Consider the following 20,603-nt stretch of genomic DNA (forward strand, 5'->3'; position numbering starts at 1 on the left):
TGTAATTGTTTACGTAAAGCATTTTAAAATACGCTGAGAATGGATGATTGTATTACAAGGGCTTTTTTTTTAAACCTCCGATGGGCTACAAACAAAGACAATTTTACATAACTTAAATAATTTACTACCAAAAGTTCAGCAGGGCCTTACTTATTTTTCTATGCATTTTTTTTTTAGAACGATTGAGGCATTTGACATATCGTAACAAGCTTCTCGATGCCTTCTTGGAAGAAGTTAGCCACCAGTGAATAGAGATACATGGCCAGCGCCTGGACCTCCCTCTCCTACACAACGCCGCTGTGAGGCGGATAGCCTAATAGTGAGGCGCATTCTGCCCCACTATTCGCAAATCTTGTTATAATAATTCTTGACGCGTTAAATTTCTTGTCAGAGTTTTATAGAGGTATTTGAGAAGCCCTCAATAGAAATGAATTTTATGTTTATTATTTTACTTCTTACCTCTATGACTTTGTCTTAGTCCTGTTATGAATTATATTTACCAGTATTGTATCTCTATGGTCAGGTCAATTTGGTTTTACTCTTTAAGTATTTTCATGTGTTATCTAAGTAATAATTTTATGAAATGTCTTTGCAAACATTTGTTAAACGGCGACGAATAGGAAATGAGCTTACACCTTTTAATATTGTTTTTGGGTCATTACTGAGGAAAGAGTATATGTGATTGGACGCTCGACTGCGCATATATTTTATTTAAAGAATTTAGTATTTCCAGTGTGATTTCGGAGAGTGTTCAATAGAGAAAGCTTTGACTGTTTGAAACAAATTGGAACTTGGGTTTCTGTTCTACTATCATGGGAGAAGGATTAGAGAGAAAGAGCTCCGTGATTTAGTCATAAATGAATGTAAGAATATCACGTAAAACATTGGTACGACGACTGAATAGCTAGAATCTACGTGAAATTGATGATTTTATAATAAATACCGGAACTACACAATGAAGAAGAGGTAGTTACCGATGTTCGAAGCTCTACTAAAGAATCGACGACGACGATAAGTTTTGACTAACAGCATAAATAGAACTGGATCAACGACGAATTAAGAAGAAAAGAAGAAAAGGACTATCAATCTTCGAGATGGAAGGAGTTCGACAGCGGTAGACGGCATCGTAGACGGTGTACCGGAGGACATCATCCTTCTAGACGACTCCAGGTGACCGACGCCAGTCCTGCTGGAGTACCAGCAGCACGAGAGGAGGTGCATCGAGACGGAGACCCAACCAGCGACATCGGAGGAAAGTGAGATCTAACCAGCAACATCGGAGGAGAGACAGGGGTTCGGAGAGGTTTTCCACAGCCTCTTGGTATTGTAACGACGCGACGAGGTTTGTTTGCCCCATCCCCGAATTAACAAGAACAGCGAGAAGTTACCTGTCCTATTTTAATGGCAAGATATCTTAAACTATGATGTTTACGATCAAGACCTAATTTGAAACTCGCAAAAACAACTTAATACTACTTAACTACGTAAAGACTTGTAGCTTGTACATACTGGACCTGGTTAACTGACATTGATCAGTAATATGTACGATATCAAAGTTAAAATCTGTTAAAGTCATTAATTGTCTTGAATGTTTAAAGAATAGCCCCAGGTCCAGAAGTCTTGAGACAGTTTGATCTACCGAAAGAGACTGAGCTAGTAAAAACAAAGAAAAGACTAATTTTCCAGTTAAAATGTGTTTCAATAATATTTAAAATATTGACTGATAACCAAACTATTATTCAGTGATACAATTACGTAAAACGTAATTAGTTCTGAAAGACATTTAAGTATAACGGATATTGAAATTTTGTTTAATGAAAAACCTATTTAAACATGAATAATTGTCTCAAAGGTATTTGTATGTTGCTTGCTAATCATTGACTCTGTCTCTTTTCATGTTACAGTTGGATATGTTGCAAAAGAGTATTGTCACCCATACAACCATGATTTTGACCCTAGTAAAAAGTTAAATTTTCATTATATTTTATTTTTCCGATTGATAACCATACTTACATATCATGTGTATGTTAAACCAGATAGACAGAAATATTTAGCTTGGATTGTCTTGAAAGAATAATTAGTTTTTATTACACTGAGATCAGCAGTCATAGAGAAGTTAATGCTTTTAAACACACTACTTATATTTGTTGATTTTAAGGTCAGAATACTTACACCAAAGAGAAGGAGACATACTGCTAAGGAATTATACGACATTTTATTGTTTGGTATTCACACTGAGTCAAACTACACCAGTACATACAACTTGAGAATAATTTATTTTCACTATCAACATAACAAGACATATTTTAGTTAATATTCTGTAGAGGTTAGTAGTTGTGCTACATACACAATCACAGCACTAGTACTTTATAGAGTTTTCACGGCGCCCAACTAGACCACATTTTACATTATAGATATTGGCATTTTAGGAAATATACTCCATAGAGTAATTCTGAAAATACTTATAGAATTTTTGATCACCCAACGGTGGCACACCCTTTTGAAATTTTGGTCGCTCATCCTTGGAGCTGTCTGAAAAATAACAGAAGAAAAGGGAAAATTCTGAAAACACTTCAGAATTTTTGGCGCACAACGTGTAAGCCAACGTTAGGGACTATTTTATGATCTTTTTTTGAACAACTCAAGACACTTTGAAAAATACAGACAGTAATTTTATTTTGTCAAGATGACAGACACAGGTAGGAAGTCATATTTTTTGAGAGGTAGCAATGACACTTCTGACTCTAGTCCTGAACGAGAACCTAGAGAAGTAGTACCAGAACAGCACATCGAGACTACTGGTATGGAGTCACAGCAGGAAATGGAGTTGGGTCATTCGCCGCCGACACCAACTGTTACCCTAGATGCACTGTTCCAGTTCATGAATAAGGAGAAATTAGAACGGGAGCGTAAAGAACAGGAGGAGAAACTAGAACGGGAGCGTAAAGAACAGGAGGAGAAACTAGAACGGGAACGGGAGAAACAAGAACGGGAGCGTATAGAACAGGAGGAGAAGTTAGAAAGGGAACAAAAGGAGCGAGAAAACGCCGAAAGACTAGACAATTTAGTGCAAGTCTTAAATAACACTTTAGGCAGGATTGCAGATGAAACAGCAGAAATCAGGCATGACTTAACTGAAACACAGCACGAGATGCAACAGAAGTTTTCCAGTGTACACACTCGTATTGAAGGTGTAGAAATATTCAGTAAACGCACTGACGATAAAGTAGTACACTTAAGCGAGCGTCTAACAGGAAGGTTAGATATGGTAGAGGCGAAAATAGGGGAAATAGAAAGAGAATCCAGACACATCGCAACATTCTCGCCCCAACTAACGACTCACCACACTAGCGAATGTAATACCGACAAGGAAGACACGCCGGTAAACAAATCGATAATGATAGAAGCCGAGCGAAATCCCGCGAATATTAGTACTGCAATTATGTCAGCAGATCCGGTACTTACACTACACCACCCTTCTAAGAAATGGTTGGATGACGTTCCAACATATTCAGGGAAAAGTAATGAAAACCCTCGAAGATTCTTAAATCAGTTTGGAGAATATTGCCACACATTTAAGTTAACAGACGCAGAAAAATTGAAATGCGTTAGCCACTGCTTGAAAAACACGGCATATTATTGGTGGGAGTTGGCGAAAGATTCGGTACACGCATACGAATCGTTTCAGAAAGCTTTCATATCCCAATTTTGGAATACTCGTATCCAAAGCAATTTGCGAATACAGTTGCATTCTGAAAAATTCGAAAATCGTAAATTTCAAAATTTAGAGGCGCATATCAGCGATATGTACGAGAGAACTCGTTATCTTGATTGCCGTATGGAAGACGAAGAGTTTATTGCCATGATAATTTCGCAATTACCACTCAATTATCAATTACAACTTAGTGGACGGCAATACAGTAATATTGTAGATTTCAAGGAACAACTGTTAACGTATGAACGACTCGTTAAGCTCGATAAAACGGTAACGCACAAAGAAACTAACGAGCGCAAGAACACGAACCAACAGACACCGTTATACAATAACTGGCGTAACCGAAATGAAGGGCAGAACAGCGGACACAAACAACCTCAAATTCACACACTGAACGTTGAAAACTGCGGAAGTAATTGGTATCACAATGGATATCGAGGTCAGCGATATGGTAACGGATTTTATAAACCACAGTACTATCGTCGTAGAAACGAGAAGCGACAAGACAGACGCGAAAATGAATCACAGTGGGAGAATAAACGTCAGGAGGGGACAGTTAATTTCAGAGAGAATTCAGGCGAAAATCGAACCACGAAAGAACGATCGGCAAATTACAATAATCATTCCGGAGGTCAGTACAGCATAAATGCACAAACGTTTGTACCGTCTGAAAAAGGGAACAGCTTTAGCACCACCATTCACGACGCGCGACAAGGAGAAAGAAATTCATATTCTATAGCGCCAAGTCACGAGCAAAGCATCACGGAATGGCCGCGCATGCAATCTAGCAGAAGCTCAGATACAAACCAAGGAGGTAATAACACATTTTTGATTTCACCGAATGCAAATAATGGATTTGCTAATTTGTCACAAGAGCAAATTAGAGGATTTAAGGACAGTGCGGTAAACTAATTAGGGATGGCGAAAACCCGCTCCGCACGTCAGTCCCTAATTGTAAGTTAGACGGGGCTAGTATAAAATTGGATCCCGACACAAATGACAAGAATAATTGTCGAAGCATACACACCATTATGTTCAAAGAAAACGAGCGTGAATTTTTACTCAGCGAGCCCACAGAAACCGAAGTTCAAGCGAAACAAGCACTATGTCCGGAGATATCGTTAACTTTAAACGGAGTTAAAGTGCCTGTACTATTAGACAGCGGCGCAGAGATATCCTGCATCAGCGAAGACTGCGTAGCCATGATAGAGAGCACCGGAATATCATTACCGAGAATGCCAGTACCGAGTTTAAAGATTCTAGGGGTTACATCAAGGGCTAGTCCCATCATTAATCGTCAGACCTTATTGGAAGTAGAAGGTTTAGGTAGCACCAAGTACATTAATGTATTAATCGTAAAAGGATTGGCTAAACCAGTAATTTTCGGTGTAGACTTTCTAACTAGCCATAAAATAATTTTGAATTTTGCAGGTTGGATGGTAACTGCTATGGATGACACAGAAAATACGAAAACTACTGAAAATTGGGAAGTTTCGGAAAAATGCATTGCAATCATTCATAAGGAAACTTCGTGTATTAATAGTGACATAAATTTGATGGCGACCGGAGCTGATTTAATAGAAGCTGTAAAGGGAATTACCATGGTAAATGAAACCGGTAGAAATAATCTTCTTCATGTCTTAAGAAATTTTCAAAATATATTTTCCGAAAAACCTGGGTTAAACAAATTATATACAGCTAGTATTCAGGTCATACCCGGTGAACCATTCCATAAAAAGTCGTATCCCATCCCGGCGAAATATTTGAAAGAGGCTGAAGAATATCTAGACTTAATGTTGGAATGGAATGTAATAAAGCGAGCGCCTAGCCCATTCACGAATGCGATACTCTGTGTGCGAAAGAAAGACGGAACAGTACGTTTATGCCTTGACGCGAGGGAGATCAACAAAATTACTGTTCGAGATCGGGAAAGTCCGAGACCAACGAATGATATTCTGCGATTATATCAGGGTGTCAAGTTTCTAACCACACTTGATTTGTCGGCAGGGTACTGGCAAATACCCTTAGAAGAAAGATCTAGACAGTACACATCATTCCTATTCAAGAACTCGCAGTATGTGTTCCAAGTCATGCCGTTCGGCTTATGTAATGCGGTAGCTGAGTTTACTCGTTGTCTGGACGAAACGCTAGGATCTGAGTGCAAAGGATTCGCGCGAGCATATGTCGACGACATTTTGATTACATCGTCATCATTCGAAGAACACCTGGAGCATATCGGCATTGTCCTAACGAAACTACGTGACGCAGGAATGACGGTGAAACTGCGAAAATCCGTATTTTGCCGACAAGAGTTACCATTTCTAGGGCATATTCTGACACCGACCGGAATTCATACCGATCCTGAAAAATTGAACAGTATTTCCAACTTCCCTACACCAAAGAATGTTAAACAACTACGTACATTCCTGGGAGTTATCGGGTTTTACCGAAATTACAGCGACAAGATAGCCAAGATCGCAGTCCCATTGTTTGATCTACTCAAGAAGGACAAGCTGTGGAAATGGGAAGCAGAACAGCGGGAAGCTTTTGAAGAACTCAAGAAGGTCTTTCTCGAAGAACGAGTCATCTATCATCCCATGTTAGGTCGGGAATTTCTACTATACACAGACGCATCTGATTATGCCTTAGGGGCGAAGCTCGCGCAAATGGACGATGAGGGAGTAGAACGTACCGTAGCGATGGCGAGTAGAACATTGAATTCGGCAGAGCGAAATTACACGGTCACGGAGAAAGAGACACTAGCAATAATATGGGCTCTGCAGAAGTTTCGAGACCTGCTTCTGGGAGAACATATAAAGCTAATGACTGACCATCAAGCCCTGATGTGTCTAAAAGCAGGCAAAATTTTTGGTAGCAGGCTGACACGATGGTGCTTGCTGATGCAAGAGTTTGACTTGGAAATATGCCACATTAAAGGGAAAGAGAATGTAGTCGCCGATTACCTAAGTCGAATACCCGATGTATTGAATGATGAATTGACACCGAGGAAGAACTCCAAGGAATTTTTGGTAGCTAATCTTGTGACACAACAACTTAAAGATAACGCAACAATCAAGAATGTTTTTGACCAGATAGCTCAACTGCAACAGGAAGATGAATTCTGCAAGGTCATGATAGATAAATTGAAGGGTTCAGAGGTTCCAACTAGGTTAGAGGAGAGATACTGCATGTCGGAGGGAGTATTGTTCAATCATAGCAAGGGAAAAGCCAGATTTGAAGAGCCATGGAAGCCGGTAATACCGAAGCGAAACATCAACTCGATTATTTGGGAGGTTCATAGGAATTGCGGGCATATTGGTTCAAAGAAGCTGACACAGTCATTGATTAGGCAGCTATACTCTCCGAATCTGCACAAGTCAGTCGCCGCCATTACTCGATCGTGCGACTTGTGTCAGAAAGCGAAACATGCCCAACAAAATCTCGAAGGTGAGTTTAAACCTATCCTTCCGGAGAGACCACTGCAGTTGGTATCAGTGGATGTATTGGGACCATTACCTAGATCAACAGCCGGGGTGAAATATGTGTTCGTGATGGTAGATTTATTTACAAAATACACCAAGTTGTATCCCATAGTCAATGCCACCAGCAAGATAGTATTCCAGAAAGTTAAACAGTTTATCGCGGAAGTGGGTCGACCGGAGAAAATTATTTCAGATCATGCCACACAATTCATGAGTCAAGTTTGGCAAGAAGGACTCAGAAAACTGCAAATCGTACCCACCACGTCTTCGGTGAGACACCCGCAGAGTAATCCTGTGGAGAGACAAATGCGCACACTTGGTAATATGTTGCGGACATTCTGCCACGATACACAGCAGAACTGGATGAGTAAATTAACGTTCATTGAATGCATTTTGAATAATACTGTACACAGTTCTACCAGTGTTACTCCATATGAAGCGTTAACAGGAAAAAGATCATTGATAATACCGTCATCGTTACTACCGAGACATCACGATGAAGCTCTGGCCGCAGAAGATAAAGAATTAGTCGAGATACAGAAGGAAACTGAAGAGTTGGTCGCAGCCAAGTTGACATCCACGGCGGATCTTCGGAGAAAATACCAGAAAGATTCCAGCAAGATGAGTTTTAATTGTGGAGATTTAGTACTCAAGAGAACGAATCCAGTAAGCCAATTTTGGAAGTACGTTACTAAGAAGCTATTTCTACTCTTCGATGGACCATGTATGATCACGAAGATTATTAGAAGTAACTGTTACTAACTGTCTGACATTAAAACGAAACAAGTAATAGGACACTATAATATAACGCAGTTGAGGAAATATTACACTCCTGTAGAATAGTATACACTGTTACACATATGTCCGTTTGAAGACATATATCGGTGACAATACTCTATGTTTGCAAGTAAGTATGTAAATAAGGTCAATAATATGAAATGTAAATTTTCTGCAAATAATTAGAATATAGATGAGATGTTTGTATGATGAGAAATGGTCCTAAGACCTATATCAGAGTATAGTTCGTTAGTCACATTTCTGAAGGGGACTATTCTATAGAGGTATTTGAGAAGCCCTCAATAGAAATGAATTTTATGTTTATTATTTTACTTCTTACCTCTATGACTTTGTCTTAGTCCTGTTATGAATTATATTTACCAGTATTGTATCTCTATGGTCAGGTCAATTTGGTTTTACTCTTTAAGTATTTTCATGTGTTATCTAAGTAATAATTTTATGAAATGTCTTTGCAAACATTTGTTAAACGGCGACGAATAGGAAATGAGCTTACACCTTTTAATATTGTTTTTGGGTCATTACTGAGGAAAGAGTATATGTGATTGGACGCTCGACTGCGCATATATTTTATTTAAAGAATTTAGTATTTCCAGTGTGATTTCGGAGAGTGTTCAATAGAGAAAGCTTTGACTGTTTGAAACAAATTGGAACTTGGGTTTCTGTTCTACTATCATGGGAGAAGGATTAGAGAGAAAGAGCTCCGTGATTTAGTCATAAATGAATGTAAGAATATCACGTAAAACATTGGTACGACGACTGAATAGCTAGAATCTACGTGAAATTGATGATTTTATAATAAATACCGGAACTACACAATGAAGAAGAGGTAGTTACCGATGTTCGAAGCTCTACTAAAGAATCGACGACGACGATAAGTTTTGACTAACAGCATAAATAGAACTGGATCAACGACGAATTAAGAAGAAAAGAAGAAAAGGACTATCAATCTTCGAGATGGAAGGAGTTCGACAGCGGTAGACGGCATCGTAGACGGTGTACCGGAGGACATCATCCTTCTAGACGACTCCAGGTGACCGACGCCAGTCCTGCTGGAGTACCAGCAGCACGAGAGGAGGTGCATCGAGACGGAGACCCAACCAGCGACATCGGAGGAGAGTGAGATCTAACCAGCAACATCGGAGGAGAGACAGGGGTTCGGAGAGGTTTTCCACAGCCTCTTGGTATTGTAACGACGCGACGAGGTTTGTTTGCCCCATCCCCGAATTAACAAGAACAGCGAGAAGTTACCTGTCCTATTTTAATGGCAAGATATCTTAAACTATGATGTTTACGATCAAGACCTAATTTGAAACTCGCAAAAACAACTTAATACTACTTAACTACGTAAAGACTTGTAGCTTGTACATACTGGACCTGGTTAACTGACATTGATCAGTAATATGTACGATATCAAAGTTAAAATCTGTTAAAGTCATTAATTGTCTTGAATGTTTAAAGAATAGCCCCAGGTCCAGAAGTCTTGAGACAGTTTGATCTACCGAAAGAGACTGAGCTAGTAAAAACAAAGAAAAGACTAATTTGCCAGTTAAAATGTGTTTCAATAATATTTAAAATATTGACTGATAACCAAACTATTATTCAGTGATACAATTACGTAAAACGTAATTAGTTCTGAAAGACATTTAAGTATAACGGATATTGAAATTTTGTTTAATGAAAAACCTATTTAAACATGAATAATTGTCTCAAAGGTATTTGTATGTTGCTTGCTAATCATTGACTCTGTCTCTTTTCATGTTACAGTTGGATATGTTGCAAAAGAGTATTGTCACCCATACAACCATGATTTTGACCCTAGTAAAAAGTTAAATTTTCATTATATTTTATTTTTCCGATTGATAACCATACTTACATATCATGTGTATGTTAAACCAGATAGACAGAAATATTTAGCTTGGATTGTCTTGAAAGAATAATTAGTTTTTATTACACTGAGATCAGCAGTCATAGAGAAGTTAATGCTTTTAAACACACTACTTATATTTGTTGATTTTAAGGTCAGAATACTTACACCAAAGAGAAGGAGACATACTGCTAAGGAATTATACGACATTTTATTGTTTGGTATTCACACTGAGTCAAACTACACCAGTACATACAACTTGAGAATAATTTATTTTCACTATCAACATAACAAGACATATTTTAGTTAATATTCTGTAGAGGTTAGTAGTTGTGCTACATACACAATCACAGCACTAGTACTTTATAGAGTTTTCACGGCGCCCAACTAGACCACATTTTACATTATAGATATTGGCATTTTAGGAAATATACTCCATAGAGTAATTCTGAAAATACTTATAGAATTTTTGATCACCCAACGGTGGCACACCCTTTTGAAATTTTGGTCGCTCATCCTTGGAGCTGTCTGAAAAATAACAGAAGAAAAGGGAAAATTCTGAAAACACTTCAGTTTTGTATTACAATTTTATTTGCATACGATTTCGCTCGTTATTTAGCTCGTTACCAGGGTTAGCTGTCACACATCCCTGACGAGTACTGATAAACTCGCTCAATTTTTAAAAATAATTTAGGACGTAGTAATCTTGTGAAACTTCTCTCGTTATGTCAACCAGGTTTAGCGGGTGGAAAGAAACCTGTAGGCCAGGGATCTCAAATGGTGCTCAGTTTATCGTGAACCTATTGAAGGTAGATTCGCCACGAGACCTGACAAACCAATTACATTTATCCTTATGCTTTTTTTTTACTTTCCGAGGAAGTCCATTTTTCACTGACCCCCGATGACATGTCTGAAGTTCACAGCACTCTATTGCCAATTCGCGGCGGGAACTTAAAAATAAAAAATAAAATCTCTAGTTTACCAGGTTTCATACAATTTAACTAATTTAAAATGTAAAAAGCATAACCTTACTAACATATTATGTTTAGCTATGATCATCTAGACAAATGAACAAATACCCACCACCCCCCCTCCCCCTTAGGGAGGGTGAATATATGGGGAGCAATAATAAAGTAAGAATTTTCACAAGAATTTTTTTTTTACTGAAACGTTTTTACGTGTTTTATGTATGTATGTATGTATGTAAATCCAACCAACATTTCATTTAAGTTTCGATGATCGAGAAGTGTTTAATCCTAAAACTCTTTTCACGGGAGTTTCATTTGTGTAAAACACGTAACATAAGTTATAAAAATGTAAAAACGAAAGATGCACGAACGCAGAACATTCGGGCGTCTGACTCGTGTTCGGTGAATAGCATGTTTAGCTCTTTATAACGCCGCGGTATAAATAACGCGCGTCGTCATGGTGACCATCCGTCTGACCAGCCCCTGGAACGTCGAGTCGTGTCGACGAAGAAACGCCACACATGGGCCGAGCCCCGAGTTAAAAAAATCCGACGAATTCCTTTCGCGACACAGGTCATTGGAATTTTTTTTGACGTGACAACGTCTAATAAATCGATGAACGTCGGCTGCACGCACAAAAAATTGTCCCGTTCACACTGTGTCCCGTTACGCTCATTGTGCGCTTGCGCCGCATATATCTCTCTTCCACTCGATTGGAACAACCATCGATTTGACTTTTTCGAGTCACGTTAAACTTGAAACACTCCCATTCGTTTCCTACTTTTCCTATCATCGTCCTATCCTTAACAGAATAACACAGATTGGAAGAAGTTAAATAGCAAACATGTATAAAAGTTATAGTTAAAATAATCTCTTCGTTAAAGTAATAAACATATTTTAATTAATGAGTGCAAATAAAAGTAAATTTATCAATTAAATTGTAGATTTCATTTAACTCCTTCTTCGTATCAATACAAAATAGTGATAATTCAATAAAAATTATTCCATTTTATTCATAAAAGTATGAAATCATTTCATCAATGTTTTATTATGACTTTGTCACGTTAAAATATCGTCCGTAAACCGACTTTACTGACAACCAATTTTTTTTTTGTGAACCGACCGAGGATGTGTGACGAAAAGGAAGACCTGGAATCACCACGTTCACGTCAATGTCTCTAACGCACTGGAGACTAACACTGGACAGCCCTATACTAGCAACATAGGCGAGAGTGTGAGAAATAACCTAGCAGCAAAAGGCACGACTCCAAAAATATTTGATAGTTATATTGTTAAATTACGTATTGTGTCATACGGTGTCAAACGAGATTTACTATATTTTAAGAAATTTGAAATAAAACCGTATGCATAGAAGTTCTTCCCCTGAAAATTAAACCAGTTGAAAATCGTAATTTTGCACATTTTGCTGTAATTGTTTGCTCAAGTTTCAGTAGATCAACCAAAACGAAGCCATTTTTGTCCCGAAAAAAAACGGTAGCCATTATTTTTCGACTCGAGTACGTAGATTGTTTAAACTTTTTTCCGGAGATGTTCACTGAGCGCCTGTTGCTTAGGCTACACGCATTGCGTATTATAAGTCCGTGATGCCTATGGCCGAGGCGTCCGTTCCATTCCCAGGTGGCGAATTTCTCTGCAGTGGAGTTAAATAAATTGGTAACGCGTTACGAAAATTGCTTGGAACTGAATGGCAACTATGTGAAAATCTTATATAGATATGTAGTAAACTAAAACTTTCAATAAAACTTTTTTTCCGTGAGATTATTTTTTTTAATGACCAAGCGGTACATACTTTCCGGACACGCCTCGCAGTTGAGATGAGATTCATTTGACCGGTAAATCAAAACCGTCGTATAAATCCCCCTCCCCATCAGCAAATCCTCTCTCTCTCTCTCTCTCTCTCTCTCGGCAAATCAAGCCCTGCTGTGGTTTCGTCCCTTGGGGAGCAACTGCGCAGTTCCCGTTAATTAATTGCTGGCTTCCTGCTGTAGGCACAGTCGTGCACACTCGCTAGGCACACATCACGCCCTAATTTCCCTTGTCTCAATTGGTCAACACTTCGTCGAGCCAAATTGTGTTTGTAGTCCATTTAAGGTTGATTAGCAAAGTTTCGAACCCAGTGCCACCAAAATAATTATAGCCTTTCCTGTGCAAGCCTAAGTCTCGTGCTGACAAGCCACGTCAAAACACTGCATCCGTCTGCTCTCGGCACACCAATCACAGCCATTCTGTGCGGAAGCAAATGGCTTAGCCAAGTACGGCAATGGCCTCTCTTACAAACGGTCGCCAATCACAAAGCATAATTTACTAACACAGAAATACCGCATTGCAGTCAACTGAGCGAACAGATTTTTTTCCCCCGAAAAATCATTGTCCATAGTTATAACTATTATTTTCAACGTCTATTCTTGTAAATGTATCACTATGTATGTCTAGTCAAAAATTTGTCCCCAGATGTTTAATAAACGTCATTTGCATTCGTGATTATGAAACTTTCAGCGACGTTTTACCGCTATCAGTAGAGACCGGAAAAGTTCGCGGATTCATTTCGCGATAGGCTAGACTTCAAACTCGTTCACCTTGATGCTGCTTCAGCGATTGTACCACAGTTTACCTGAAGGACTCTGATACAATGAGAAACTTAACAAAAGAAGTATCGCCTCACAGGAGCTACGAGTCAGTAGCCAAAGAGAAGGTGTGGTTTTTCCGGAGTACACAGAATATCGTGGAGTCTATCCTTCAGGTCATTGAAACCGCCAATATTTCAATATCCTAGCTATTAGACAGAACTTTGTCAATGCCTGGTTGACAAAATTCGGAACGAACCGGAACACAAAATGCAATCAGAGTCACCGCGATAAATTTCAAGGAATATCTTTCAAATGATAATAGAGACAAAACAAATTGGGGTCACACTGTGTCACGACACGGCCACAAGTGTTTAACGTGAATACTTCGTGTAGATGGGAAGTTCAAAATTATAATGTATAATTTCAATGTCAATATTATTTCTGTTACACTCTCAATATATACTAGTCTATGGCTGAACACTACTGGTAATACCTACACTCGTATACTAGGTCGGCCGACATCCACCATCTTAGATCTCTCCCTTTCTCTGCGGAGTCTGGTCAGCGGCATCTATTTGGAATCATCACAAGCTGTTATTTTCTCTAATCGTCGTTTCTTTCAATTTCGATTGTACGAATTCGCTATGCCTCGACATTATATTTCTTTTTATTTGCGGTATCTTTCGAAATTTTGTTTCACATTTGTTAAATAGTGAATCTTTTTCATTAAACTTTGTTATTAAAAACAAATAAATATTTTTTTTTAGTATGAAAAACTGCCGCGACACTTCGAGCTGCAAAAAATCCCTGTAGCCTTGCATTTACAATTCTTTGTAGCACATTATGTTTTATAATTACAAATTGTATAGCCTTGAACTCTTGAAAGCCATAGTTAATTTGCAAGTTGCCGTAAGATTTTTTTGGAACAATAAATTTTTCAGTAATAATCAGTTTATCCTGGCAAGCAGAAAACTGGTTCTTTGAAGAAAAAAAAATGTCCTCGATAGTTCGGACTTTTCCCAACAAAACTGAATAATGCTAAGTTTATTGTGGTGAACCTAGGTTTACTTCTTCTTGTAGCATTACCCTTAACAGATTCAATATAAGGCCCTGTGCTGGGTTGAAAGGTCACGCGGTGTGGAATATCAGCCAGCGGGCTGATTATCACTGACACTCGTGGAGAAATGCACTCACAATCTGATAAAAAAGAATTACCGAATTTCATGCTCGCGAACCAACATGCGGTGTGTGTCTCGTTTAAACCCGTGAGACTTGTGAGCACCGGTACAAAACCTAGATAAGGAAAGGATCATAAGGTCTGTTTCTGAGTGAGGGGATTGGAGCCTGTATTTGAGGTTAAAATGTAAAATGTAAAAATGCTGATGATTACTGCGTAATTAATGGAATTTAAGAATCAATAAACCTTCATGATATTTAGAGACGTATTACTTCAGAAAGGTGTTACTTAGAAAAATAATTGTATGCGATTCTGCATATAGAAAAAATTATAATGTTGTCCAGCCATTATTTCAACTCATGTCAATAACGTGAATGTTAATTTCAGACATATACATATACACCTACACACGTACTAACAGATAATAATTTGATCTAACATTATTCCGAACAGCTTAACTACAGTTGTTAATTAAAAAAGACTAGAACAGCTGATACAAATATAAACAAATATAAACATATTGGTATGTAAAATTCCGAAAACAAATTGGCGCATAATTTTATATTTTATTGATGTTTAATTCAAGCATAATATTTTTTAAACCATGGATTTTAAAAGTAATTTTTTTTGTCTCCAAAAAATAGTGCAAATTTTGAATTTCTTGTACCATTCACCAAGGAATTATTTAGAACAGCCGATTAGACCAGAGAAACGTGGTGGTCTGACGGGAGCAGTAGTAGCAATAAATTATACAGATATTAAATTTCTCAGGTAAATTTTGCTTTAAAAACTAAATTATTATTTATCATTAAACAAAATCATTTCATATGTAAGCACGTATGTCTGTGTGTCACTTTAAATGTAAACGGGTACTGCCGTAGTTTTGCACAAGTTACATCCAGACTGATACACATAATGGTTAAAAGAGATGGAAAATATTAGTCGAGTACGTTAATGGGCCAAATCGGACCAAAGGGAATAGGGAATATGTTGGTTTTTGAAACTGAATAATCACTATAACTCTATTGACGTGAAAAATATTCCATCCGTTTGAAGTTATTTAATAAAGAAAGTGACTTATTTACAATACTAGGTCATCCTTGAAGCGCATTCTTCACGTTGCGGTAGGTATTTTTTTGTAACTGGAGAAAATACTATTTATGGGCTTCCTTATTAAAACGGGACTTTTCGTCTTTAGCGACATCTACAACTGGGGCAAATTCCTTGTTAACAAACCTAACAGAAAAAAAATTCTTCTTTGTCTGATGTCACGTCTACAGCGCGGGTATTCTGTTCGCTTCAAACCATAACAGGTTTTTTTTTCTTTGAATGCTCCCGCAACCCTTGAATTTTTTTTTTCCGCATAGCTTTGATGAACTTGCCTTTGGTCGATTTACACAGATCCCTTCAAGCCACTACAAAAATAATTTGCGACACGAAAAAATAAAAACAGGATATTGTATTCAACCAATGTTTTTATTCTTTAAAATACGAAGTATGGTTTTTAAGTAAGTAATATTTTCAAATAAAAAATTGCATTTTCTTACACAATTTTATTTTTACATGAAAGCCTGTACCTTAATCTACATTTCTACATAATTTCCACCAATATTAAGTCACTTGTCGTACCGTACAACCAGCTTTTAAATCTCGTCCTCATAGAAGTCTGCTGCCTAATTTAACAACCACTGCACCGCGTCAGATAACTGCGAAATCGTAAAACAACGACTGTTCTCTTACATTTTTTTACCGCCAACTTTCGAGCACCAAATCTTAAGTGATGGCAAAAGGTCGCCCACTTCGTTCCTCATCTCGAACATGCGTGCGGCTGATCATTAGAAGCTCCAGCCCATTTCCGTACCATTCCGCCGGTCATAACGTTTTCCTCCGTGCACTTCACCGGTCTGGCGATGAATATCAGCCACTTTCACGGCTTTAGCACTGAGGGAACGAACCACACCGCGCATTTCACAGTCGCCGGGATTCTCAATGGGCGGAGGGATTTTAAATACTCATAAAATAAAACGTTAACAAGGTTCGAACGTTTCCGTGATGGCGTCTGTGCTTGCCGACAGGTGTAAGTGCGCAGCCCGCATTCGCAGCGGCCGAATTTCAGAACGGAACTTACTTTAAAAAAATTGGTTGTATGTAAAGTCGGTTTACGGACGATAGTTTAACGTGACACTGTCATAACAAAACATTGATGAAATGATTGCATACTTTTATGAATAAAATTGAATCATTTTTATTGAATTAGCACTATTTTGTATGGATACAAAGAAGGAGTAAAATTAACTCTACAATTTAATTGATAAATTTACTTTTATTTGCACTCATTAATTCAAATATGTTTATTACTTTAACAAACAGATTATTTTAACTATAACTTTTATACATGTTTGCTATTTAACTTCTTCCAATCTGTGTTATTCTGTTAAGGATAGGACGATGATAGGAAAAGAATGGGAGTGTTTCAAGTTTAATGTGCCTCGAAAAAGTCAAATCGATGGTTGTTCCAATCGAGTGGAAGAGAGATAGATGCGGCGCAAGCGTACAATGAGCGTAACGGGAAACCGCGTAACGGGGCAATGTGCGTAACGGGACACTTTTTCGTGCGTTCAACGATTTATTAGACGTTGTCACGTCAAAAAAACACCCTTCGTAAGGTCTATGCGGCCCGAGGTGGTTGGTAGCCATGAATGCTGAGACCTCGCGCCCATGTGACGGTAGTCACGATTTCGGTCCTTACTGTGGCGTTGTTCAGTTTATGAGTAGCCTACCTAGTGGGGACCCAAAATCATCACCCCCGTCCATGACCGAGCGACGTAAAAAATACAAATTTATCTCTACAGTCAACAATGTGCGCGAGACACTTAACTATTCAGAAGATTGATACAGTGCAAAAAAAATTATGTTTCCTCTGAAACGACAATTAAAAATAAACAACATGAATCTGGATATCATTTAAAAAAAATTTATTCAAAATTTATTAAATTATAGTTTCCCTCTTGACACTCGCGTAAGTTACGTCATTCATAACTAGGTTTGTTAAAAACTGTCTTTATTAACTTAAAAAATAAAACATTGAATTACAAATTATCTAGAGATCTTCGTAAATTTTACGGATACTGGATTTTATGGAGCATTAACAAAATCTTAAATATTTTATTGAGTCTGCGGTGAAAGATGCACTTTTTCCTTCTACGCCGGAAGTTTATTCTTTTAAAGACATGACACAGAACTCTGAGTTTGGAGTCCGGGGTATTCTCACGAAGTTCCAGTTACAGGGAACAACCCCCCATCCCCCTTTTTTTCTTACAACCAATAATGTATTTTACCTCGTGAGCTGTCTTGTCACCTGACAACCCTCAACCTTTTCTTATCCTACTTTTGCTTCCCAACCTCTTACTTTTTTTCCACTACACCTTAATCAAACACTCTTTTCTATTCTCTGAAGGAATTATTTTATCTTATATAAAAAAATATATACGTCTGTGATTAAATTAACCTTATTTTAAAATTGTAACTCAAAGTTATTATTAGAAATATTTTAAATGCACTTAAATTTACTTTACGAATTTGTTACCAAGACCTAACTCAACAAGTTTAATGTCTACAGTGGATTTTGTATAGCATTTTGAGGAGGTAGGCATATTTTCTCTATTCTTTAATTTTTTAGTGTTAATGCATATGTCCATATGATTATCGGCGGTATTTACATCCGGGGTGTTCGACTCCATGTGGGATCCATGGAACAAAGTTATTATAATTAAGTAAACGCATATCAATAATTTGGCTCTCTGGGGGAAAAAAACTCTCATTTCATTTTTAGTTAAGGGATTGATTTGTACTTTTCTGAATTTCCTACTCACTCTTCAATTTTGAAATACATACACGACGTGCGACTGTCATGGCAACCTTGCAGATAGTTGGTCATTGAGGAACCAACGTTCTTTATTCCAGCTGGTCGTGGAAAAATTGCAGCGAGATGTTCAAGTTAGGACTATCATACGTAGTTCAAGCTTGTATTAGCAAGCTTGTAACAATCCGGTCATTAACAAGCTGGTAAAAGTGGTTAACCAGCAACATCGGAACCAGCTTGTTGTAGCAAGCTTGGTAACTGGCAAAGCTTGAATAGAGCTTGCAGCAAGCTAGTCGTGCGTGGCAACTAGCAGTATTGGAACTAGCTGGACGTGTCTGGCTTGCAGCTAGCTAGCTGGTCGCGTGGTGACAAGAAACCTTGAATGTGCCTTGCAGGCAAGCTTGTCATGTAGGCAGTGGCAAACTTGAACTGGTCACGTGGTAAATAGCAAAGCAACTTTGGGACAATCTTGTGCGGGGAACTGGCCAGCTTGATGCGAGCTTTGTTTTGCTGCGATGATCCCGCTGCAAGCTCTCTCATCCGTCAGCGAGCAAACTCACGAGCTAATCTCCGCGCGATCGCACAACCCTGAGCAGTCTTTGACCCTGCTCTGCAGGAGGAGGCGAGGTCACCACCTCTCCCCCCCTTTTCCCGCCCTGATGCGTCCATCAATCACGCCCAAACATTACACCGTGTAACACGGGAGGGAGGGCCGCTGCCTGTGTTTGACGATCAATTAGGAGGGTCGCCGGTCAACAGCGAGGGTGGTAGGGGTGGTAGGGGTGGGTAGCGAGGGCTCGCGTGATTCGAACTACCCTTCCCCACCCCCCTAGCAAACCCTTACAGGACTTGTTGACGACCCGACACCTTCCAGCAACTAACTGCCTCACTCCTCGCTCCTGCATTCCGCGCAAATCATGAGTGCCCGAAACCACCCAAGGAAAGGAACTCTTTTGAAGCTCGATCTCGAATTCCGTGCTGTTTTTTTCAACGCCCAACATCGTATCTCTGGGCGTGCGGTACATGGCGGGAGTTTTTTCGTGAACGGAACGGAATTACGTAACCACAGTGCTGCCGTGTGTGGCGGGTGGCGAGAACCGAAGTTCACGAAGCCAAAGGTAAACTTTATAGTATTAACTTCTCAGTGAATTTCAACGATATGGGCAGTGCTTTAATAAAATCCTTTTGTCGAAAATCAGGTCCAGTATTTTTTTTCATGTTTTCCACTTTTTTTTTTTGAGAAGTTTAATTACTTACTTTAAAATTTCGCTCTGCAAATCGAATGATCTGATAGATGACGTAGCTGCTCCGGCAACGAATTCTAGCGGCAGGTGCGGAAACTATGTCTGATTTCAAACTCGGCAAAATAGATAGGTATAAATAAGGTATACATTTGGCAATATAAGGTTATTTGGAATGTTGATTGTTTATTTGAGGCCAATTTTGGTGATCAGGAATATTAAATCGGGTACAATCTATACTATTGCGATAACAGCTACATACCTAAGAATATATTTTTGATAAAATATTGCGATATTATTATAATATTGTTGCAGATGTGTATTAGGCTCATATAATAATGTTTTAAATAGTGTTACGAACGCGAGAGACCATACCGCGACGCGCACCATGTTCGGAGCGGGCTGGTGGCTACGCACGACAACTGAAGTCATGTGCAGTCCATTGACGTAATGCATGCCACGCTTGCCTGGCCGGATTATAAGGGTCCCCCTTCGCACCACGCGCATCGTCCTGCCTTGGGCTATTATCACATTTAGTGGCCTGGGAATCCCGGGCTTACAGAGGCCGCCGCGTGGAGTGGCGTGAATAAGCGTCGCCATTCTTGATTTTTCGGGCGTCGGGTCGGCCCGGGATGACGTGACTCGTCGCGGCTGCTCCAGTCGGTTCTGGAAGGGCGCCACAGGTATTTAAGCAGCAGCGCCGGCCTCCGCGGAAGTTTCGAGCGAGTCCCGAGAGTTCGTAGAGTTCCGCGAGTGAAGGTAAGTGCGACATCGGCGAAGAGGGCGAGAGACCCCCTCGAGAGAGGCGCGACGCGGAGCGACGGGACCGTGAGAGTGCGTGAGTGGCGCGAGGCTGTGTGTGTGGACAGGCGCGAGGTAAGGGGCGAACCTCTTTTCAGCCTAGCTCC

At 39.1% G+C, this 20,603-nt stretch overlaps 1 protein-coding gene across 1 annotated transcript in view; it reads left to right on the forward strand.

Annotated features, from left to right (window-relative positions):
* Window positions 1-7,141: 7,141 nt before the first annotated feature.
* The window catches only part of LOC134536451 (dopamine receptor 1-like), a 148,820-nt gene continuing 135,358 nt past the window's right edge, over window positions 7,142-20,603 (forward strand). The window contains exon 1 of the mRNA XM_063376167.1: window positions 7,142-7,162. Coding sequence (XP_063232237.1) covers window positions 7,142-7,162 — 21 coding nt within the window. The remainder of the gene's footprint in view (window positions 7,163-20,603) is intronic.

The sequence above is a fragment of the Bacillus rossius genome, chromosome 11 (assembly GCF_032445375.1).
Source record: "Bacillus rossius redtenbacheri isolate Brsri chromosome 11, Brsri_v3, whole genome shotgun sequence".
Taxonomy (NCBI): domain Eukaryota; kingdom Metazoa; phylum Arthropoda; class Insecta; order Phasmatodea; family Bacillidae; genus Bacillus; species Bacillus rossius.